Raw genomic sequence first — 25,596 nt, 5'->3', positions numbered from 1 at the left:
GAGCCCTTGACCTTGACCCAGTGACCACCGTCAAGTCAATCAAACTATAATGACCTATAATTTTCAACTTTGTTCGAATTTTGTATGAGTAGATACCAGTTCATTGACCCCAAGTGACCTTTGACTTTGGGCTAGTTTCCTGAAGTTGTATTGATCTATTGCAATTCAATTCATGTTATTATCGTTCTATCGCTAAAAACTTAGAAATCTCCATACATATTATGTATGGAGATTTCTAAGTTTATGCTCCACCCTCTCTACATCCAAACAGTATAAGCATAAACGTTACATTTCTTTGCAACATTTTCTATTGGGAATTCTCCTGTCTTTTCTGTGAAGTTGATTTTTTTGTTTTATAATTAGGCCTACTTATTTAAAATAATGTTGTTCCTTGAAACCCTTAAAGTCATGGGAAGCTCGAAATATGCCCAGTATTTTGTAAAAGACGTTTTATTTGTTTCTCTTGACATAAACTCACAGAAAGGATACAAAAATGAAGATAAAAATCAGAAGCCATCATTCACCACTATTTTGACTCCCTCACACAGCCCCGCACAAACACATACAAGTCAAACACATCGACATGCTTACGTTGACAGGAAATAATACTCAAAGAAATGCGTGTGAGATTGACAACGGCTGGGGTCTCGTGTAACCCAAACCGTGTCACGTGATGTGTTGCAGGGGTAGGGTGTCTTGGGTTGGCGGGGAAGTATAGCCTATCGTGCCTGCCCAAATTTAGTTCAGCAGCCTATTACTTTATCGTCTGCGCATGACAAATGGGAAGTAGTGGAGTATAGTGTATAGGCCTAATCACTTCATGTTGAAGGGAAGGTCTTTTACTTTGTGCGTGTGTTTGAGTGTGGGGTGAGTCGGGGTGTGTGCGTGTGTGTGAGGGTGAGGGTGTGTGTGTGTGTTAATTCCGCGTTAGATTTGTGTATGACTGTATTCATGACCGTGGAGTCGAGGCGCGTTATCCGCGCGAGCGATCTACTGAAGATAACATCGACACCCCTCATTTCCTTTATAGTGACCGCACTATCACCGTGCGATCCTCGTACGGTTTCTTTTCGAATAAATGAATTATTACGACAATTAAATTTCATTAAAATTTATTTTCATTGTTTCCTCTTTTTTTATTTAGCAATGTCTATGGATCTGGAGCAAATAATATATGATCGCGATAATTGCTCGACTGCAAAGCGACTATATAAACCGATTATGGACCAGTTTCTTTATCTTCCAGGGAGATAGGACTATATATTCTTTGATTATTTAAAATCCTAATTTGTCTAATGATGATGGTGACAATGGTGAAGATGAAGGCTAGATGGCTCATGGTCGAAATAATAATGCTGATTAAATCGAATGAAGAATGATTTCATGATAAACTAAAACATTGACACGAAATATTTACTTGAAATATTCTGGAAATAATATGGATTTAATATATGCCTTTTATGAGTAAAGAGACGAGCATGTTTTAAGAGACTCTGGAACTGACTGGAAGAGACTTTCATAAAATAATACCGAATACAATGATTTTTTTCAACTTCAAGCCCCCCCCCCCCTCTTTCAGTTGTAAGATGGCCAGTTTTCATAACATATTTATGTGTTTGCCCCTCCCTCACTTTGATTTCACATTCTATTTTTGCTGCCCAAGTAACTTCTTCTTTAAAATCTCCCAACTTCCGTATAATGCATGTGTTTTAATGTTAAATTCTTAGGCCCGTATTCTGAAGTCGGGTTTAACTTAAACCCAAGTTGTGGTTTAAGTTTGGCGAGCCAATTGTTATATAAAACACTAATAGTAGAGATATCATACTTCAGCTCATTTGGCTCTCAAATCATTCATAATTGTCTAGGAAGTATAAAAAGATTATTGGCTTCACCATCGATGAATCTGGAAAGAGCACAGTAAACATAAGAAACATACAACTTAATGACAAATTTGATACTTTTGGCTTCCCATACTTAAACCACAACTTTAAACCTGAGTTTAACTTAAACCCGACTTCAGAATATGGGCCTTAGTGTTTAAATATGTAATGACTAATGAGTCACTAAATTATATGTCTTACCTCCATTCCCTTCTCAGTCTGAAGATTCACTTAAAGGTCAAGTCCACCCCAGAAAATTGTTGATTTGAATCGATAGAGAAAAATCAAACAAACACAATGCAGCGAATTTCATCGAAATCGGATGTAAAATAAGAAAGTTATGACATTTTTAAATTTCGCTTATTTTTCACAAAACAGTTGAATGCCCAACTCAGCGATATGCAAATGAGAGAGTCGATGATGTCCTTCATTCACTATTTCTTTTGTTTTTTTATTGTTTGAATTATACGATATTTCAATTTTTACAGATCTGACAATTAGGACCAACTTGACTTAACCATAAGTGTTAAAATAACGGTAGCTCCACAGGGAGGAATAAAATTTTGTTTCACATGACATTGAGGAGAAAATTAGAATTGTTCATATTTCATATAATAAAATACAAAAGAAATAGTGAGTGGGTGAAGTCATTAGTCTGCCAATTTGCATACAAGCCAGGATGTGCATATAACTGTTTTGTGAAATTAAGCGAAACTTTAAAATGTCATAACTTTCTTATTTTACATCCGATTTTGATGAAATTTTCAGTGTTATGCTTGTTGGATTTTTCTTTTTTATTCTAATCAAATTTTTGTTGGGGTGGACTTGTCCTTTAAGCCGTAGCCGCCACTGGTATTGGTTCTGTAAGTAATACCATCTCCTCTTGTTGGTCGACCTGTAACCCAACCCCCTCAATGTCTTAACTCATTATCATCTGACCCCGACCTTCTTCCAGTTCCTGCTTGTGGGTAATTTTTAATTCCTCATTGTAGATTGGGAATATAGGAGGTAACTACCATCCGCCCTAGCAAGGGATCGACAAAATGATTTTAAAGGTAATCATTTTCAGGCACCCAATATCACAGCACAATGTTTTGATGAAAAAGCACAGTCTCTGATTTGTATGGAACTGGAGGTTGATCGGAACCTTCAGTGAATGATTTTTATTAAATTTCTTGCTTATTCGAATAATTTATAATTGATTCTACAAACAGGCAGCAAATGACCATCTTCGTCTTTACCACACATGCACACACCCACACACCCGCATACACACACACGCACCCTCTTGTACATCTTTCAATATGTTTTTCGTGATATCATATGAATTATCACATTTCATACCTATTTTTGAAATGTCTAACTGTTTAATAACTTGTGTATTCTTGTATTTTCTTTTAACCACGGCCTCGCTGAAAAACAGCTATATGCTGATTGCGGGTAACTATTGTATTTTGTTTTTAATCGTGAGTGAATAAAGTCAATCAATCAATCAATAAATCATACAATTTCACGGTCTTGAAACAAAATGTAACAACACGCAGCCTCACACTCCCTCTCGTTCTCTCTCTCCCCCCCCCCCCCCCCCTCTCACGCATGCACACCCACATCCAAGAAATGAATCTGTCTCCTATAGTATCTGTATTCGAATCCTCGTCCTTCCCCCTAATCTCTCTCCCTCTCATTCCTTTCCTCTCTCTCCCTCTCTCACGAAACACCCCCCCCCCCTCACACACACGGTCACATGCACCCAATATCTGCCATTCACCCCTGTTTACCCATCATAGACCATGATTCAAGAGGCAATTAATGCTGGCAATAAAATCTCGTTGGATCTCGTTCTATATACTCGGCTTACAAAAGTGAGAACTGCAAGTTCAATGTTGTTTTGGCGCAAATCCTTTGATCACACCAACTGTCCGTTCGTTATCACTTCCAAAGCTGACATTTAATAGTAAGAGTTTTAAAGGGTGATGAAGAGCAAGTAGGCCTACGTTATCATTTCAGTGCACACAAATGTCAGTTCCTGTAGCAAAAGGAATAATGATAATCAGAAAAGTTAAGGTTTCTCTTAACAATGATCGTATTAATACGGTAAAAATTTATATTGGCATATTTTAAACAATCATGTTAAATATTAATATCGTAGTTAAATAGTTTTAGAAACCACAATCATTATTATCAATATTATCATTATCAAATATATTCCATCAGGATAAAAATATCAATATAAACAGAGTGGTTGATTATATTCTAATCATGAATTTTATATGTTTATAGGCATATAGGCCTATACATCTTTGTATCATTATGTGCCTATACGTTATTTAATTATTATTATATTTAAGTGTATAGGTTTCATATAATACGATTATATGTTATGAATGTTTGATTTATTTCTTCAATGGTAAAATATAAAATATGTTTCAATACAGTGCATTTGTGTTTTGTATATGTTTATGTTTCATGATGAAACATCAAAAGAATTATGATTATACACATGTTTGAAATATCAAAGTATGAAGGAAGATAAACTACATAAAATTTCATATCGGTCAAATAACGAGGGAGTGATTTTTTTAAGGGGGCATCTTTGTCATGTCTAATTCCCAATCAACAAATCCTCATTATCTTCTAGAAATTATATTATGTCTATGAAACCAAAAGCAGATCTCCTATACAGGCCAAATGAATAAATGTGATACAACAGCTCCTATGAGAATAAGTATTCACAATTTTAAGTATACACGGTCTAAAAGTTTTCAAACTTCCAATTAGAGTAAAGCATGGCTGATAGACATGCAGTAGCATCTACATATCTCCCGACATATCTGTATTGAATTGATCCCGTCCATTTGGTATGTCAGAAATATTTGTTAACACGCATTACTGGGTAAATTTGACGAATGATTTAGAGTATAGAGCGCGGGAGGGTTGATTATTTGTCTATGCGAGCCGATCAGCGACCGGTGACAGCTATAAAGACATGGCGGGCTGGACCCTATCACCTCCCTTCGGATGCCCTAACGCATACCATATACCTCGCGATCGAATGTCGGACCCAAATACTTCATTATTAACGGGGCTGGAATCTCGATTAGTGCAACGCGTGTGAGAGCGAGAACGGGGTATAGTCGGTTATATCACACGCACAGTATACTCTCCCCTCCGTCTTTCGCTTATCGCAGCCTCGCTTGCATGCGGATCATCCACGGTCTTTCTGTGCTAAAACTCATGGCGTAGGGCATAACACGACCCAAGTAACCTTTCTGGAATACCATTTGACTGGTAGCGGACTTCATACGGAAAGAAAACATTAACTACGCCCGACGGGACGCTTTCATAAAAACTCACAAGGAATTAAGCATCCAAGGTAGGTGTTTTGATTTTGAATACAGCATGTTCGGAAGTGATGGCTCAATAATAAGTTTACATCTGATGTAGATAGTGCATGAATAAATGTGAAATGGTCGCACGCTCTGTTATGCACTCAATCCGTAAAGATGTAAACTTCATTGCTTATGAATGTTCAGTTATCTCATGTTTGTCTATCGCCTCGCCCTAATGTATATCTGTTATTGTCATGACGTCTTTAACATTGTTAGTCTTTAACATACCTATGTGATAAAACATTGCCAGTCCTATCTGATAGTGCATGCTAATGTTTGTGATATGAAAATGATAAAATGAAACATCATTGCAGCTTGTATACAAGTCTATCGAATTTGAATGCAGTTTTATATGGATGTGGGGTAGGCCTACATCGAAAAAAATCCTTCACGGAACGTCTGATATTTTTCATAAGTACCCTAGTGCATCTTATAATATTGCTCTGCGGTGTATATACAATAAAAAGATATATACCATACCAAGGGACGCACATCAATTTGAAAGCTGTTTAAAAAAATGTAATAAAACATGAGCCATGTGGAAAAAATATGGTGAAAATCAAAATAGAACATTATAACGGAAATTATTCAATACAATGTTGATGGACAGAAAAAGAAGCGGAAAATAAATGCTCACAGATTTGGAAGAAGTGCATGATAAAGTTTATGTATATCTAAGGTTCTGTCAAGGAAAATAAAGAAATATGAGTAATGATGAAAATAATAATGTTAGTAGTACTTATACAAATAATCAAAAGAAGAAAAAAATGAAATGAAATGCAATGTATGCAAATATATCAACGTTATATCTTTCTGTAAAAACAATGAAGTCAGAGTTAAGTTCCCCATGGTTCATTTACATATACAATCCAATCCATTCCAAAGCTAATTTTATTTGATATAGCGCCTTTTCCTTTCGGTTACAAAGCGCTGCACACACACACGACTCCATGTTCGGGCCACTTAAACAATGATCAAACACCGCAGCATGGTCACCTTATTCCATGCCTTTTATACTAAAAAAAAATAGCGAATAGTATTACAAATTCTTAATAATGGAGAGTCCGTGTAGTGGTTCATTCTCTTTAAATCTCAACCTCTCTCTTTCGCCTTCCTTCATTTGCCCCCCTATTCATTTTTCCTTTCACTCCCCCCTTGCCGGGTTCATTGGTGTGAGGGCTGTTCCCCATATCCTCTCAAAAGAAACCTTTGACAATCGTTCACAGCTGCGAATAACTAATGCCACTATTTCCACACCATCATTGTTATCTATATTGCCGAAAAGAGAGGATAACACCACTTCCGAATCCTACCACCCTTCCCCTTTGGCTCCGCAACCTGTGCCATCCTTGCATGCCACCTTCGTCAATTTATCAGACCAGCCATTCTTGCCACCAATACCACCACCACCACCATCAACAACAACAACAACGATACCAATGCCTACATTGTTATTGCCGAACGGCTTCACCCGGCCTACCATCATCGTCGTGTAATGAACGCCACAAATCCCAAGTATACCACTTTAACAATATACATGCCATGCATGTAGGCCTATATGTTAACCTTCAACATCACCCTCATCATAGCAACAGATGCGCCACCACCGTCATCGCCACAACACCACTACCATCACCAAATCCACCACCATCACCATTACTACTACCACCAGCACCACCTAATTAATCCGAATGCACTTCTACTTCTACCACGACTTCAATCTGCGATAAAACAACCCCTCCACCACTTTTTCCACCACTTATACGTCTTCCCGCCACCACTCTATTGCTACTTACACACCAGTAACTCACAATTACCACCATGGCTACCAACATAATGCATACCACCAGTCTGCTACAAATACCATCCACGGTGTCCCACTGTGCATCGCAATGTAATTGACACCAGTCACCAGTACCATCCGATGAGGTATCCCCGTGGCATACAGTCATATACACATCTAATATCATACTGTCTTCATACGGTACTCTATTTGTAACTATAATGTACAAATAACATATTCGATCCGCTCAAACTTCACGAAACAGCAACGTTTTAAAAATACTCCGCAATGCCTTTCATGTTCATATGCCATGTGGACATATAGGCCCTATCCAGTATTTCTTCTACTACTACTACTACTACTACTACTACTACTACTACTACAGTACTACTACTACTACCACTACTACTACTACTACTACTACTACTACTACTACTACTACTACTACTACTACTACTACTACTACTACTGCTGCTGCTGCTGCTGCTGCTGCTACCACTTTTACTACTGATAATATACTACTACTGCTTCAACTACTATTACTACTACTTCTACTACTACTACTACTACTACTACTACTACTACTACTACTACTACTGCTACTACTACTACTACTTTTTCTTTTTCTTCTGCTTCTACCACTATTACTACTACTATATACTACTACTACTACTACTACTACTACTACCACTACTACTACTACTACTACTATACTATTACTACTACTATTACTACTACTACTACTACTACTACTACTACTACTACTACTACTACCACTATTACTACTATTGTGGCCCAGTGGATTAGTCTTCTGACTTTGAAACAGAGGGTCGTGGATTCGAATCCCAGCCATGGCGTAATTTCCTTCAGCAAGAAATTCATCCACATTGTGCTGCACTCAACCCAGGTGAGATGAATGGGTACCTGGCAGGAATTTATTCCTTGAAATGCACTGAGCGCTGGAAGGCTGCTTGAGCTACACCCGTGGTAATAATGTCCAAGTCCTTTGGAAGCTTGGACATTATGCCATAATGTGATATGCACTATACAAGAACTGCGTATCATTATTATTATTATACTTGACGACGACGAATTCCCTTCTACTACTATTACTACTACTACTTCTACTCCTAAACTACTACTACTACTACTACTACTACTACTACTTCTACTACTTCTACATTTCCATCACCACCACCACTACCACTACTACTACAACCATCGCCGCCACCGTCACAAGCAACGTCACATCTACTACTACTACTACTACTACTACTACTACTACTACTACTACTACTACTACTACTTCTAAATCTACTTTTACTATTACTTCTGCTATCACGTACTACTGTATACATTACTGCTGTTGTATAGACATTAGCCCACTACTTTTATTGCTTCCAATTTTGCTCAGGACTTTTAATTTGAACCAGGAAATTTCAAATCATCCAATTACCAATGGGTGAGGTTTTACATACATTTGGTATATTGAGCATGGCCCCAATATTCATGTTAGACAGACAGGAATTCTATTGCACTAGACATCATTACTTTCTACTTAGTTTTGACATGACCGCAATTCAATTCGTGAACATGATAATACATCCTACAGCTCTTTTACCACTGACGTCATGAATGCCTTTGTATTACCTTAAAGAGTATTGAATCGAAGATATTGGGCTTCTTCGGAACAGTTATTGATGAGGAGTGAATATTTCCGACTTATTTGCTAAAACAAAATCAGTTTAATAATAGCAAGTAGATTAATGTTACCCATCGTCATTATCATCATAATAATCGCGTGTTATTTCCATTCAATGGACAGAATAAAAGAGCAATGTATGTGGAATCTTAATTATGACAACTTTAAAATAAATACATCTGTGAGGCGCATGCATAATTATTATATTCATTTCACATCGGACCTACATAAAAGAAAAGTATCGAAAAGTCATAATTGGCTTTGAATAAATAATCCCCCTAAAAAGAATAAAAATCAAGAAAAGAAGTACATAAATGTATAAATAGACAAATAAATATAATGAAATAAATAAAATAAATGAAAATAATAAAGTTAATCAATCAATAACAAATATATTATAAATAGATAGATAAATAGGAAAAATACAGAAAATGGATTTAGAAATATCGGAATGGCTGACATTATAATGACATTTAGAATGCACATAATTTCAAGTCGCTTTTTTGTCTATTTTTCGTATATCCTTCGAATATATTTGTATATCTTCCAACGCCATTCTATTTATGCTCCTATATATAATGATATAAGTCGGGTAGTTTCATTTGTATGAATTATTCATTTTTTTTACAAAGATATGGCCCAAATTGTTGATATTTGCACACCCTTATCAAAATGATGTCAGCATATCGGAAACAGATGTTCAAATTCCTCGTTTGATAAGGTTTTGAGGATGATTTGGGATATCGGGTTCTCAGCGCCTAACTGGTTCTTGTGTCTTCTTTATTTAAATTATACAACAATCATTTCACGATTGAACTAAAAACAAGACATCCCCGTCGAAATGGTCATGGGGCACCCCTACCCATATTGTCTGTGTATGATATGTCGTAATCAATGCATGCGCGACACACAATACTCATTAATCATTTACGAGGTACACTGCACAGTGACGTAAGCTATGTCACTGGAGTATAATTGTATCGCTCATCTCAGTAGGTCATTCGGGGGTACCACTGTACACTCCACCCCACCCCACTCCAATACACATACATACAGTCACCCTTACACTATGCAAACACACATACACAAACACACACAACCTCACCGTAGTCTGAGAAAGTGAACAAGTCAGAAAAGAAACGTACTTTTTTCAAAGTAAATTCCGATTTTCAAACTACACGCACACACATGAAGATTTCCGATATTTACTCTGTTTATCTTCGGGCTATGGTTCTAAAAATAAATTTACATATTTCATAGTATATATAATATTTGTTCTTCTTAGACCAAAACAATTACCCTAATTACATAGTGACGTAGAATTTCAACTATCAGGTCATGTATTGAAAAAGTTAAAAGTAAACCATGACATTTTATACATGTGCGTGTATCTATGAAAATAAACTTTGAGCTATGGAATTGAAATAATGTATAAAAAAAAGAAGAAAAGTGGGGGGGAAAATTGGTTAGAAGAGAGGGGGAAGTGGAGAAAAGAAAAAGATAAATATGAAATGGTAGATCTGGGTAGATTTACTATAATACCAGTCTTATTCAAAAGAAAAACAATCATGTCTCTTTAAGTCGTCTTTCATTGTCCTGGCACCCCTGTTTTATTTACTTTTTGGGGCCCGCATTTATTGGTGTTGTTCCACTTGTAACGGAATCTCCGATCCGCATCTGTCTCTTCCATGTGAGATAGATCAAAGCTAAATCAACTGTTGTATAGGTCTGTAACAATGATTAAACGTGGGCCATATGATATTACTAATCGGATGATACATAACTTAGTTATGGTGTTTCAAGTTTAATGGATTATAGGGAAAAAGTAATAAATTATACATGAGGTCTTGTATGCAAATGTCGAGCTGTTGTTATTCAACAACTGATAAGTTGACCTATCCAGTGGGTTTAATTTTATGACATCTGAAATATATACAATAGATAAATAAATGTGACATTATCACCCCCACTCCCCCTCATTTGCCCACAGTTTTGTTCACTATGTCTTGGAAACATAAATGTATTTTCCCAAATGCTCTACATGTAAGGTACTATTAAACAACCGATTACCATGGTAACTGTTTTGTACAGTCCACCTTTTCATTCTGATCAAATTAATTTAGAGTTCGGTGTCCCATTTACGCTTATTTTGGTGAAAAAATACATAAAATAAAACGTGAAACAACTGCAGAAGCGTAAGTTAATAAGTAAGTGAAATAGTATTTATCTAGGTAGGTGGCGATGTTTATTTTCAATTCGTCGAATGCCGGTTCGTCCGATTGCCAACTCGTCTACTATCATTTGGTCTACCATCAGTTCGTCCACTGTCCACATGGTCTAGGTGCCAATCGTCCATTCACCAATTCGTCTAATAACCAGTTGGTCAAATAGCCGTTTAGTCCACAGGCCATTTGGTATAATTGGACTAAGTGTTAATTGTGAAAAATGAATGAAATTTAATTGGACATTAGACCAACTGGTTATGAGACGAAATTGTCATAAACGAAATGGTGATTAGACGAAGTGATGCTTGGACCAAATGGTTGTTAGACGAAATGGTGATGAGCGGAATGGCATTAAACTAAAATGAAATTAGACCATGTGGTGAGTGGATGAGTTGGCAGTGGACAAATTGGCAATTTACCGGTAGCGAACCCCTTACAAAAATATCCAGTCAAGTTCCCGAAATGGCGTTTAAAATCAATAAAGTATCAATGTATAGGAATTCTTGGGTAAACTTATAAAACTGTATTTCGGTAATAAGATGTATAGAACATTAAGAAAGACCACAGATAGAATTAGAAGGCATTACAATGGGCAACTTGGAAATATCCGTAGTGAATGACAAGATAGCATCTTTAAAGCACGGTTTATTAATTACCGTATTGTTTCCTAATATGTTTTTACAGATAATAACCTGACATATACGGACAGAACAGGGTCAAATCGGTAAGTATAATGGTGTTGTTTACTATGGTTATATTTTTATTGGTCATTTTTGGGAAGCGTGAAAATCTGTTTTTTTTTTAAATGGCCTACACTCTAAAAAAAGGTTTACCCAAAATTGGGTGAAATGGGAACATGCATTTTGGTTGGGTAAAGATTCCAAACATTTTGTAAATGTTACGCAATGTTACGTTGAAATAGCTATGGGGTAAAAATATTACCGGCTTGTGCTACAAACAATGACTCCATTTAATGTCTCCATGTTGCCTTAATACATCAATTGTCGGTCTGTTCCCTTTTACCGGGGAAGATTGGTAATTGAATACAATTCAATTTTGGCAGTTGTGTTAAATCAAGACGTTAGGATGAAATAAATTTCATATAGTTACCCGAAAATTAAGGCTAAACATATACCTTTGAAATTGCCCGTTTCTGTATGTGTTCATGATGATCTACCAAATAGGAAGTTATAGACAGCTGGGATCGAGGTCATTTGGAAATCTAATTTGTTCAAAATGTCACCGCTAAGTTGACTGATCTAAAACTTTGCGAACAGAATGAATACCACGTGATTCTGAAATAGCACATGTGGGGGAGGGGTGGCAGGGATTACAAAATTTCCTCCATAGTTTTTTTCTTTGTTTATTTCTTTGGGGCATTTTTGCCACGATCGAATTTTTAAGATCTTTCTTATTTTTTGAAGGGAAAATGTTCTGGAAATGGCGATGGGGCTTCAGATAATTCCCCCTTAACATGCCTAAGATGTCAAATATGTTTTGCCCAGGTTCCCAGCAGGTTATCCAGGTACACCACTGCCTCCACCGCATCTCCTCCCCCCCCCCCCCATTGGAATAATTCCGGTACCAACCCTTTCCATTCCAGGGTTCCGTTTCACAAATACTTGTTATAATAACAAATGCATAATTTCTATAACAAACTTACTATCAGCCAATCAGATTGAAGGATTTCGGTAGCTTTTAACTGTCACTGAAAATGTGTTATTATAACAAGTTTAATGAAACAGGCCCCTCAGTGGCGGATCCAGGGGGGGTGGCGCAGGGGGCGCGCGCCCCCCCCCCCCCGCGCGCCCCCCCCCTCCTCCTAATATTTGAGCGGCGCCGAAGGCGCCGCTCAAAAAAAATAAAAGAAAAGTAAAAGAAAGAAAAGGCGCTGCTTGAAAAAATAAAGGAAAGAAAAGAAAAGGCGCCGCTTAAAAAAATTATACACTGATAGCAACAGTAAGGAAAGACTATCCTCCAGCAAAGCACAATCATATCATCTTCCTTATCTTTTCTTTTTAACTACCCTTTTCCCAACAACTTCGCCGGTTAAAAATAATCAGCAGTGCGCTGCTTGCATATAACTGGCACCAATCAAGAATAATCAGCGCCACCTTGATCTAAATCGGCGCCGGACAAGAATAATCAGCGCCATTTGGTTATAAATCGGCGCCAGTCGAGAAAAATCGGCACTGCCAGAGTCTTAACCGGCGCCGATCAAGGATACTCTGCGCCACCTAAATCTAAATCGGCACCAGATTAGAATAATCAGCGCCATTTGGTTATAAATCGGCGCCGGTACAGAAAAATCGACGCTGCCTGAGTTCTTAACCGGCGCCGATCAAGGATAATCAGCGCCACCTAAATCTAAATCGGGGCTGGACAAGAATAATCAGCGCCATCTGGTTATAAATCGGCGCTGCCAGAGTCTTAACCGGCGCCGATAAAGAATAATCAGCTCCACCTAAATCTAAATCGGCGCCGGGCAAGAATAAACGGCGCCATCTGGTTATAAATCGGCGCCGGTAAAGAAAAATCGGCGCTGCCTGAGTTCGTAACCGGCGCCGATCAAGGATAATCAGCGCCACCTATATCTAAATCGGGGCTGGTCAAGAATAATCAGCGCCATCTGGTTATTAATCGGCGCTGCCTGAGTCTTAACTGGCGCCGATCAAGAATAATCAGCTCCACCTAAATCTAAATCGGCGCCGGACAATAATAATCAGCACCACCTGGTTAAAAATCGGCGCCAGTCAAGAATAATCGGCGCCTCCTGATTCTAAATCGGCGCCAGTCAATTATGAATTGCCGCTGCCTGAATCTTACGTGACGTCGGTAAAAATAATCAGCACTACTTGTTCTGAAAAAAATCGGCGCCGGTCAAGAATAATCAGCGTCCCCTGGTTCCAATAATGAGGCGCCGGTAGAATAATGAAGAAGGGCCTATTGCCAACCAAATCTAGATCGGCGCCGGTCAAGAATGATCAGCGGCACCTGGTTATACATTTTATTGTTGAATGGTCATAACAAAGCTTATTGCATGCCCTTACAGAGTAGACTGGGGCGGGGCAGTTGCCCACAGAATGACATGCAGATGTCATGAAATCTTTAATTTATTTAAAAAATCCCAGAATCATACAAAAGCGTAGAGCAAATCCTTTAATTATGATCTTATTTTCCAATGCTTTAATAAAAAGAAGGTCAGTCACTTTTTCTTCTTTACACATTCCACATTGTGCCATCTCTATGGCCTTTAGTTTAAGACAGCTACTATAGTGTTTTATGAAGATGATTCGACATTTTAGCCCAAAACTTTGCTAAAACCCGTTGCTAGTACCGGGAGTGTATAATTACGCAACCAGTCGTATATTGAAATTGAGCTACACAACTCGTTCTTTGTTTAAAATCGTGCTTAAATTATCCGCTTCTCAGATTGGAATATAAAAATTTTCAGCTCGCGCTTTGCGCTCGCATCATTTCTGTAGCAAAACCCCATACTTTTCATGATTAAATAGGTGAATAGAATGTCCCTTTTTCAGGACTAAACGTCAAAAGAACTCCCGCTTCGATTTGCAATAATCTTTTGCTGGATATAATCTTGTTCTTTATTACAAACGTCCATTAAACTGTCATTTTTTCAGATCTAAATATCAAAATTTTAAGCTCGCGCTTCGCGCTCGCATCTACTGTTTTTTTAGATACCCATCTTAATCATTGGTAACAAAAATGCATAGAATATCAAGCTTTCTGGTCAGAATATAAAGAAATTTCAGCTCGCCCTTGGCACTCGCATTATCTGTGTAGTGAGATATGTATCCTCCTCATGAGTTACTACAAACAGTCCTAAACAGGCACCTTTTTCCTGTTTTCAGGTCAGTATACCAAAAAATTTCAGCTCGCGTTTCGCGCTCGCATTAATTTGTTGGTGAGATATGTGTTTCTATCTCATGAGTCATATAAATATATATATACATATGCATATGTGTGTGTGTGTGTGAGTTTGTTTGTTTTGTGTGATATCGAGCGCCTTTGGAAAGTTGATTCATGATTTTGCCCCCCAAATCTTAAAAAAGGATCGACGCCCCTGTGTATATATATATATACATATAGTAAAAAAAAACTTGTATCTCTATTAATATACAAAAGTATTGGCCTCATCGCAATAAAAGGGTTAATACACGAGATTTTGAAATCGCACATAACATGCATAATTTGTGTTACTTTTTGCTTGTTTCTTTCTTTAATAAGTTTTTCAGTCTCTCTCTATATATGTTTTAGAAATATTATATGTTTAAATTGATGTATATTTTCTGTTATAATGAGATATGTTTAAGTGGACTTCAGGGAATGGTCGTACGCAGCAAGGGTCGAAGGGGGGGGGGGCACATTCGCGATCTGCTGTTGTGAAAAACAATTTTTTTCCCTTAACATTTCATAAAAACTATGAAAAGTGTGCAAATGTGAGATGTGCACCAAATTTTCGAGTCTTGCCCCCCCCGGAAATATTATCTGCGTGTGGTCATGCAAAATGGCATGACTGGAAATCCTACATTTTGAAAAGAGCATTTGACAGGGTCAGACTTTACCCCTTTTTCAACATTTTCTTTTATGGCGCCGGTGAAGTGCAAAAATATGTGCGCCGCTCGGCAGTGCGCCCCCCCCCTTTCGCCAAAAGCTGGATCCGCCTATGCCCCTGGTCTTCGTTCAATCATACTCAATCCTGGAAAAAAGAAAGTAACCCCCAATCACAGTCAAAAAGGCTTTGATGACAAGTATAACAAACAAGGGGTAGTCTATCGTGAGGGGTGGGAGGATTCGACCTACAGGGCTTCGATAAACACCCGTCTAGCTCCTTGAATGACGTGTATGTGTCCACTGACCTATAACCAGCCATTAATCAAAACATTTAATTGCTTGCCCTGTGAATACCGTTAGGGTTCAGAGAGATGGAGATATCTTAAAGGGGCAGGTTTAAACCGATACTTGATTCGCCCTGCTCTCTCCGCACGCTTTTGAAGCCGACCGGGTATTAAATCCCATCCTGTTCAAAGCCGTGACGATCAACACACTCTAAATTGCAGGGATTCATTAAATCCATGCAATTTAGGGACCAATCAAATTCTGGATTTATTTTTAATCCTAAAACTTTATTTTTAAATCCCGAGGATTTGAATTTAAATCCCTCGCGATTTAATAATTATTCTATAGGAGTAAAACTTAATTCAGAATTCGACCCTCCTACAGCTCACCTGTAAATACCTGCAATTTAGAGTGTATGGCCATTGAGATATATACTAATAATTAGTATACATCTCTATGTGTAGGGCTCAGTGACGTAATACAAGAACAGAATAATTGCAAAACTTACACTGACCAATCAAAATCATCGTCGCATCAACACATAGTCCAGAGAAAACCGCAACCAATCACAACATTCGTTTTATAGGCGCAGTTGATTGTACACCCTTATGTCAAAGCCTGTTATTGGGGGCAGATCTAAGTAAGATGTGGACTTACTGATTTACTATTCCCTTTTATTTGGCCATATTTTTTAATCACCTCTCTCTCTCTCTCTCTTTGTAGAACATTACCAGGGAACGTGAAGAGGCAGGCAATTTGATTTAACGTTCTTAAAAAGAAATTCAGACACTGAGGAGAATCTAGCTAAGGAACAATGTCAGGTTTGTTTTAACAGCGTTTATATGCATGTATATATAAAAGTTTTTATTTTGAAATGAGGGAAAAGTTAATGTTGTACCTTTCCTGTCAAATTTAGGTACAATGTAAAAAATATTGGGTAAAATTTTGATCAGCATGAGGGTAATTATGTGTCCAACCAAATTTGGGGCAGTATCTTACCCAACGCGGGAAGCTTATTGTCCTGTAAGGTTAAAAAAAATAAGCAGCAGTTGCTTTAGAGGTTTAGAATGGGTACAATTTTCATCACTGGATGAATAAAAATGCCCAAAAGAAATTCCCAATAATTACCCTCATAGAGCAAAATTACTCAATATTTTTTAGAGTGTATTAATAAGCTATGATAGAAATATATTTAGGCTGTAACAATACATTATTCAAGCATCTAACTGTTTTAAAAGTTGTTTAATACATTTTGTGCTTTTTCTGCAATGTAAACGATTGAAATAAGGCCCATCATATTTTATTTGTGATTTCATATGATAAATCTGTATTTATTTTGTTTTTCCTCTCCACTGGTAATCCTTATAATAAAACCGATATATCAATTCTGCGCAAAAGCAAGTAAGTATCGAACATTTAAAAACGAAATGGAATTCACTGATTTTTGGTCTGCATCTTTGAAAAAGCTCACCCGACCACGTTTTCATCCTCCATTTTGTTTTATTGCTCAGACAGAAAGACAAAGTCATCTTCTGGCGTTCTTAACCTATTCATTTTAAAGTTTAACCAATCTGTTGCCATAGTAACAGATTTGGTTGTATAATCTTTCTTTTGAGCTTAAGTCTGCCAAAAGAAGACGAGTCGTTTTTACCTGCAGCGTTCCATATCCAATTTAATCATTTTTTAACTTTCATTTGGGTCGTCGCATGGAAAGAATAGCAGGATTAAATACAGGGTGTTTCTATAAAAAAAAAGGGGGGTGAATCGAAGTTCAAAGGTCAGCTATATCAATAATACCTGATTTATTCTTGTAATTTCTATTTTAAATAATTGAGTAACTCATTAACTTTAATTTGACACCTACCTTGCATCACATTTGTAATGGGTCACATAGTTATAGTCTATCGAAGGCGAAGGGTACAAAACCCACTTTTTCTAAGTGTTGGGTTTTAATGTACATGCACGAAGCCAATTTGGTGCAAGGTTTTGGTTTCATGAGAGTTTTCCCTTCAAAATTTATTGACGGACGCAAGATGTTTAATTAAAGTTGATGAGTTACTGACGGATGTAGAATATAAATATCAAGAATAATATATGATAGCAGACCTTTAAACTTCGGTTACCTTTTATACGTTTTTTTTATACACCCAGTATATACACGTTAGAAGTTATCTATGCAGCAAATTAGTTGCTTATGAGGATGACAAAATTATGTGATGTTACTTCAAATTTTAAGTAAAATTGATTTTCATTCTACACTTTCCCCATAGTGCAACTTAAATATCAAAATAAGACAAAATAAAAAAGAAGTTTATATTTGCAACAGAAAGAAAACAAAAACAAACGAAATGGGCTGCCATAAAAATGCGATATTGTGATGATCTTCTCTTTCCTCTTTAAATTCACTATTTCTAGCTGTCTTGGTTCGCAATATTATTTAATATCTCTGACATTCTTTTAAGCGACGTCTGCTGCATAAAGTGTCCAAAGTTTTATTTAATTGCCAGTTTTGTCCATCAAAAAAGTAAAGCGTTTGCTGTTAGCCACGTTGTCATCAAGGGTTATCATGTCATTTACATTATTTTGTTCTCAGAAATCTCTACATTCCATAATTCAATTTATTAATCCATACATAATATACATGTATATAAAAGGTATCTCATCATTCGTTTAATCATTCATTCCTGCCTAATACTGTTTGAATGAAAATAAAATTATCAAAAAATCTCATCGGCTCATTTCAAGACTATGTTATATTCATATTGGTAATTTATCACATTTTCCAATCTTTGAAAATAAACACAATTCATTTTATGAAAAAATTCTAGACAATGCTTGCAATAAAACGCAATGTATATATTTCATTTGTAAAAACATGGTTATATGCAATTAAGTTTGATGTGATTGTATTACAAGCTATAAAAATATCAACATTAATGCTTTGTACATGTATTCAAAAAAAGGTTGTGTAAAAATGAAAGGTTACCTTACATGTCAACTTGGCAAGATGTTCAATTAGCGTATTGAGCATTTTTTTTTTACACAACTGTCTATGAGTGTTGGTTGTGTTCATATCACCATACCATAATTTACTTATTCATTCACTCCATCCATGTTGTTTCTCATCCTTTTTCTCCACCCATTCGTCACCTACCCCATTTCTTGTCATCCGTGTATGTTCCTCTGTTAATCATCCTTTGCATGTGTGTCCACTTCTTCCTTTCTTCTGCCCATTGGCGTTTGAAAATGCTATCCTTTCCTTTTCGTATGTCTTTGACGTGGCTGTTTGTCTCTATTTCTCTCTCTTTCTCTTCCTCTGCTTTTGGTTGACTCCTTTCCCGTTTCTCTTTCAATTTGTCCGTTGGTCTTCTCCCTGATCTGGCTCTACCTGCCCTTATTCTGTCTCTTAATTTCGTCCCCCTCTGCTTGACTTTCGTTTTCCCGGTTTTGGTTGTTCGTCCGCCTGTCTCTGGCTTTCATTCTTCCCTTCAGTTGGTAACAAGCCAAGCTACAAGGGGCCCAAGATCGAGGTCCGTCAACAGTCGAGGTCGATTGAAGAAGGCAAGAGAGTCAACCTGTTCTGCAGACTTACAGAAGAACCCGAATCAGGTTAGTGATACTACGAAAATCCTGTAGGAGCCCGAAGACATGGAAGACTTAAGACACGTTCCCGTTTCAATGAACTTATATTCAGCAACAACAATTTCAATTCTCCTTCATGCTCGCCTCTCATATTCTCAACTAATCACATTTGATGTTTTCAGTACCTTTCGACAGTAGTTGGTATAACATGGGAGTCTTCGCTTTCAAGACGACCGTCGGATTCAAGAACATGAAAAAATGGATCGTCAAACGCCCTTCATGACAATGAGCAACCGAGAAGTCTTTGTCCAAAATTGGGATCAAAATTAGCAGTTTCGTCCTAGACTCTTGACAAATGACAAATTTGCAATTTTCGTCATCCCCTAAACTTCGGACGAAACTGCTGTTTCGGTTCACCAATTTTCGACAAAGACTTGCCAGCTGTTCATTGTCATTTGACGGGTATTTTGATAATAATGATAATAATAGGCATTTATATAGCGCCATATATCTAGAAATAATCTATTCCGAGGCGCATTGTTTATTATTATTACCCCAGCTTTAGCTCGAGCTGCCTTTCAGCGGTCAGTGCATTCAAGGAATTAATCCTGCCGGGTACCCATTCACCTCACCTGGGTTGAGTGCAGCACAATGAGGATACATTTCTTGCTGAAGGAAATTACGCCATGGCTGGGATTTTCAATAGATTTACTTTGTTCTTGAAATCGTCGTGCGTAATAACCTGCTAAAAACGAATCATAGTCCGGATATTTAGAAAGGCAGGGTCCGAGACAGACAGATGTGAATTTAACAGACCTACTGGCACCGTTTCATAAGGTGTCATCAATGACAGTCATGTTTTCATCCACTAATAGTCACCAAAGTAACGGTTCTTTTCAGTCAATATCATCGACACTGAATGACAAGTTTCAGTGGCAACCTTCATGTCACTGCAAATTAACGGAACGGTCCTTTTCAGTCAATATCATCGACACTGAATGACAAGTTTCAGTGGCAACCTTCATGTCACTGCAAATTTTCGGGCGTCTTACCTGTTTAGTAGGACCTTGATCTTGTCGGATGTTACGCAAAAAGTTTAGAGACGCTGGAAAGCATTATACATTGACATTGTAACAAGTTCTGAATGTTATCTTCTTGTGTCTAGAAAGGGTTGGGATAAAAAAGAGAATAAAGTGCCAAAGATACATCTTTAATCCAAATCTCTCTGTACATCCCTCGCCAATTCCTCTGCTTTCTTCTTGTTTTTAGTACACTGGATCCTGGATGACGAGGACTTGAAGAGCGGCGGTCGGTTCAAGGTTTGGAACGACAAATGCGATTGCTACTGCCAGATCCTCGTCACCAAAGAAGACGACGCCGGGCTCTACGTCTACAAGGCCCGCAACAAGCGGGGAGAATGCTGCACCACCTTCAGCCTCCACGTCATACCCGCCGTCAAACCTCTCAGTGACGTAGACGTGAAGGAGCTTCTTTGGCAGAACACCCAACAGAACGAAGAGCTTGTAAAACCAATAGTATCTAAATAATTTTGTTTTTTTAAATATGCAAATGTAAAAGACGTTGTTTGGCATCAAATGGGTTCCGCGTCAGACGTCACCACCACCACCATCATGCATGAGATCTTTATGCTTGAGATCATCAGACATTTTAGTTCTGGCATGGGGAGCGTTCATCAGCATGTGTCGTCTGATAAGTTGTCGGATCAGACAAATTTCATTAAAATTTGATTGGCTGAAAAGCACCGTTACTGTGGTAACTGTCGGATAAAACAGCACCTGTTGGATAAACCAGCCGACAGGTGTTTCCATGAAACGCCCCCGGGACAGCGTCTCATTAAAAAGTGCCGTGAGAGAAGTTGTCCGATCAGACAACTTTCCTTGATATTGATTGGCCGAGAGGCACTGGTGTCTGACTGTTACCATGGTAACTGGCGGCTACAGCTGACCTTGTCGGATAAAACACCCGATAGGACCTTTCATGAAACGCACAAAAAATCTTTTGGAAGACTTGTCAATGTCTGTCCCATGCAACAATACAATGAATGTTCCCAGCTTCAACTGTAGAAATACCACAGTGATTGGCGTTGTCACGGGACGGGACAGCATTGACAACGTTGACGCTGTCTGATGGATGATAATCATAACAATTATTATTAGCACAAAGGCAATCTCAATCGCAAATGCGATTCATGAGCCCTCGGCTTGTATCCACAGGCCCGAAAGCAGGTGGCGATGCAATCAAAATAACTCCTTAATGACTGCAAACTGATATGAACGCGCGCCTCCAGCCAGTTAACAAGAAGTTCTCCTTCAATAATTGTGGCAAAAATAAATTCTACATAATTATAAGTGGCACCAAACGGCCGAATTTTTATGTACCATTATCCATTCATCTACCACGATCCATTTTCATTTACTCAATTGATTTCAAAATCAACTTTTCAAATCCATTTTCTTGAATACGCGGTACCCGTCTGATGCTTAACATTGTGGGATTTGTTCATTTTTTTTCGAGGACAAAAATCCAAGTTTTTGATTTTTAAAAGTGGTTCGTTGAGGTCTTCCTGCCAACTTGGTTCCCTCCGCTATATCCAGATATTAAGAGGTCTTCCGAGTTTTCATTTAAAGTATTGATATGATATTGATGAGATGATGTTCATGTCAATTGCGATCTATACAATGAAGGTGAATTGTGTCTGTCAAATTGAAAAGCAACTCGTAATTTACTCGTTCTGTAAAACAGTATACTTGATGGTAAATTGTATCTGTTGAATTGAAAAGAGAAACAATTTGCATTGTAAAATGTTATTTATTCACTGGAGGTAAATTGTATCTGTTGAATTTAAAGGAGAAAAAAAAATCTGTATTGTAAAATATTATACAGTGAATGTAAATTGTCTGGTAAAATTAAGTGAGAATAATCGGTACGGCGTTACTCTTATTTTATTTGCAGGACGTTCGATAATCATCATAACTCTTTGAAGATTGTCTTTGAAAATAGCAAGCAACAATTATTATCTTTATCAGAAGAAAATGGCTTTCAATGCAACGGTTTCTTTCATTTATGTACCGGAAAACTCCCTGAATATTATATAGGCCTATGTACATGTACAAAGGACTATTGAAAATTACCACACTAGATAAAACATAATTCCTTTATTGACTTCAGAGAAAATACCAGTTACACAATATAGCTTGTTTTATAATAATTTCTTTTTAGAAACTTATTACTAAAAGCAGTGAATGGGAAAAATTTGAAGGGCAGGTTTTTAGATATGGTGAGATAATCCTACAATAGGTAAACGGGGAAAAGAAACAATATTGAATCATTGATCAATTTTGTTCGTCCAAAGTTTTTGTATGTCGAATCGGCGAAAAATTCAATGAAATTCAATTAAGGAATAGCATGTACATAATATACAGAACAATTATTTTTATTATATATATTTTTTAGAGGGAGACACCCCAGCCCCAACCATTTAAGCGCGTGACGAAAAACGAACAAACAAACATTTTGTGACCCGTTTTCATCTTTTACTGACACCCGACTACATCAAAGTCCAATCATCATTAGCATTCGGTTATCAAAAGCAGAATGGGTAGTCTATTATGGCTCCCTTAGCTAGCAGATTCCAACTTAATTTGTTATTTGTCATGTATTGTTGAAGTTACATAATATTATTATCGAATTTATCGGGGTTAACAAAAATGATCTTATATGCCAACCCCCTCTTTCTCTCCCCCTCTCTCTATATATCTCCATCTTAAGGCCCCATCACACTTATTCGGAGTCAGCAGGAATCAAGCAGAAGCTAGAACGAAAAAAATATTAAAAAATAATCTAGAAATTTTTGGAAGGAACTTATGAATTCACCAAACTGGAGTTGAAATTCAGTAAATCGACTAGGTGAATCATTATACACTAGTCAAAATGAACCGCAATGGAGTCAGATTGACAATTCTTGCTACATTCTTGTACATTCTAAATATTCTGACTGCATTCGAAATATTTTTGTCATTTCGTTTGGCCGTCCCGAAGGTTTTGGTCATGTTCAAAACATTCGAGGGGTATTTTCGAACGGTGTTCGAAGTAGATTTAAATGACCATGCAACTGGTGGTCGAACAATAGTCCTTTCATTCCGGTCAATTCTGCTTGATTCGGAATAAGTGTGATGGGGGCTTAACCCCTAAACCTCTTCCTCTCTCACATCCACATATTTCTAACGCCAAGATCAAAAATAAATGTTGTACATAGTGTATATCTTCATTGGAGACTTGGATTCCTTTTTGCAGTGTCTGTTTCAGTAGAGATTGACCCTCGCCCCATTATCCTTTTAATCGCCTCTTGTTGGTCACAAGTTTTTAGTATACTTGAAAATATATACATCACTTTCCCATTGGTGAACAGAAAGACGAGAGCGGCAATACAAATAACATTTCAAATTTCTCTGTGTGGCATGAAGAGTGATGCGAGGTTCATTTGCATAAGAAAACCTCAATATGCGAATTGCAGGAGCAAGACTTTCCTGAATACATGTGTGCAATGGGCTTCATTTTTTTTTCTTTACTTCTAAGATTGAATATTGATATGACCATACGCAGGGGAGGGGGCAGTTGCCCCCCCCCCCTGAAAAAAATGTCTGCGTATGGCCATGAATATTTCATATCTAGCTTTAATGGTAGCATATATTTCTTATTTACCGATACCAAATGTAATATTCAAAATACCATATACCTTATTTCAAATTATGATTTGATTCAGATGTGGGCTTTTGAAAAATGATCACAATTGTTATTTCAAATGTGTGCTTTTTAATATTCCCTTCCATTCGTGTGCTATTTTTCAAAGTATGGTGATGGAATTGAAGTTGTTTAAATTATGCAAGAATAAAGGTAAGCACGATCGTAGCCTCTCTTCCTATTTTATACAACACTTTACCCAGAATAATATTAACTGGGTCTTGCATTGATACACGGAGGCTGATGTGGGATATAGATATAGCGGCTTTCAACCATTTTGTGCCTTTCAGTGTTAAGCAAGTTACTGAATATACAATGTTGGTCGAATTCAAATGCCTCGGTGCCTTGAATCTAAGAGAAAATGAATTTTAGGTGTACATGATCTATGCTGGGTGGGTAATATATTTTTAAAAGGAAACGCATTATTTTTGGTTTCACATTTTAACAGTTTCTGTTGGGTAAATATGGATGATACACTGTAATGTAATACTTATACTTATATCGATGTAAAGGTTGTCATGGAATTAAATGTGTTATCGTTCACCTGTTTTAAATATATACTATGCATTGGATTTGTTGTACTTGACGTGTTTGAGTGAATTTGTCATTTCAGAAGAATGATCTAATTTACCTGTATATTATGACTATTTCAGTTTATCAGATGCACAAAAATCTTTTCACCAACTTTTCTTTTACAAATTATATAATATTGTCCTTCAAAATTTTATTTTATTTTTTTTATCAAAAATTATTTTAGTTTCATGGCATGAAACTTTCACTTCTTAATTCTCTCTCTCTCTCTTTATCTCTGTCTCTCGCTCGCTCTTATAACACTTCTTACATATATTTTAGTTTTATCAGAATATCTATTTTCTACGACATCCAAACACATCAGGGCCTCGTTCCATAAAAAGTTACTACTATAATGGTAACTTAGCCATCCACTGATACTACGCATAACCATTAACAACGCTCAACAACCAATAAGAATCAAGGATTTCATGACAGTAAACACTTAATGGCGAAGTTACCAAAAAGATTAACCTTTATATCACAGGGTCCAGGGTCTGACATAAAGAACAAGAAGTTTCTCATTCTCCCACAAGATCGAGCTATCATTCTTTGGTAACTTCCTTTCAATGGTGTATCGGGGGGGGGGGGGGGGGGGAGTGCACATTGCCCAACATTTGGGGGCTAAAAAACTTTAAAAAGAAGGAAACATAAATTGTAATCTAATGACAAAAAAATACTGGCCTGACAAGTTGGAAGGCCGGAAGGGGTGAGGCATCAGTGATTTCCCAAACATCTTGGGCTCGTTTCATAAAGGACTTGCAACTGTTGTAACTTTGCCATTATGGCAACTACCATGGCAACAGGGCTCAGCAGCCAATCAGAATCAAGGTTACCATGGTAG

At 37.3% G+C, this 25,596-nt stretch overlaps 1 protein-coding gene across 1 annotated transcript; it reads left to right on the top strand.

Annotated features, from left to right (window-relative positions):
- Positions 1-4,951: 4,951 nt before the first annotated feature.
- Positions 4,952-24,740, top strand: LOC129253729 (titin-like). The gene is made up of 5 exons (XM_054892152.2): positions 4,952-5,253; positions 11,664-11,703; positions 16,563-16,660; positions 19,332-19,448; positions 20,691-24,740. Exons 3-5 carry the CDS (start codon positions 16,654-16,656, stop codon positions 20,966-20,968), a joined length of 402 nt encoding a protein of 133 aa, XP_054748127.1. The 5' UTR covers positions 4,952-5,253; positions 11,664-11,703; positions 16,563-16,653; the 3' UTR covers positions 20,969-24,740.
- The last annotated feature ends 856 nt before the right edge of the window (positions 24,741-25,596 follow it).

This window comes from Lytechinus pictus, chromosome 1, assembly GCF_037042905.1.
Source record: "Lytechinus pictus isolate F3 Inbred chromosome 1, Lp3.0, whole genome shotgun sequence".
Taxonomy (NCBI): domain Eukaryota; kingdom Metazoa; phylum Echinodermata; class Echinoidea; order Temnopleuroida; family Toxopneustidae; genus Lytechinus; species Lytechinus pictus.
The sequence above is the reverse complement of the archived record's forward strand: the minus strand, read 5'-3'. Positions and strand labels throughout refer to the sequence as shown.

Bases quoted from the DNA above. Each gene is read 5' to 3' on its own strand.
- LOC129253729 (XM_054892152.2), top strand. The intron at 19,449-20,690 runs GTTAGTGATACT...TCTTGTTTTTAG, and splicing joins TACAGAAGAACCCGAATCAG to TACACTGGATCCTGGATGAC.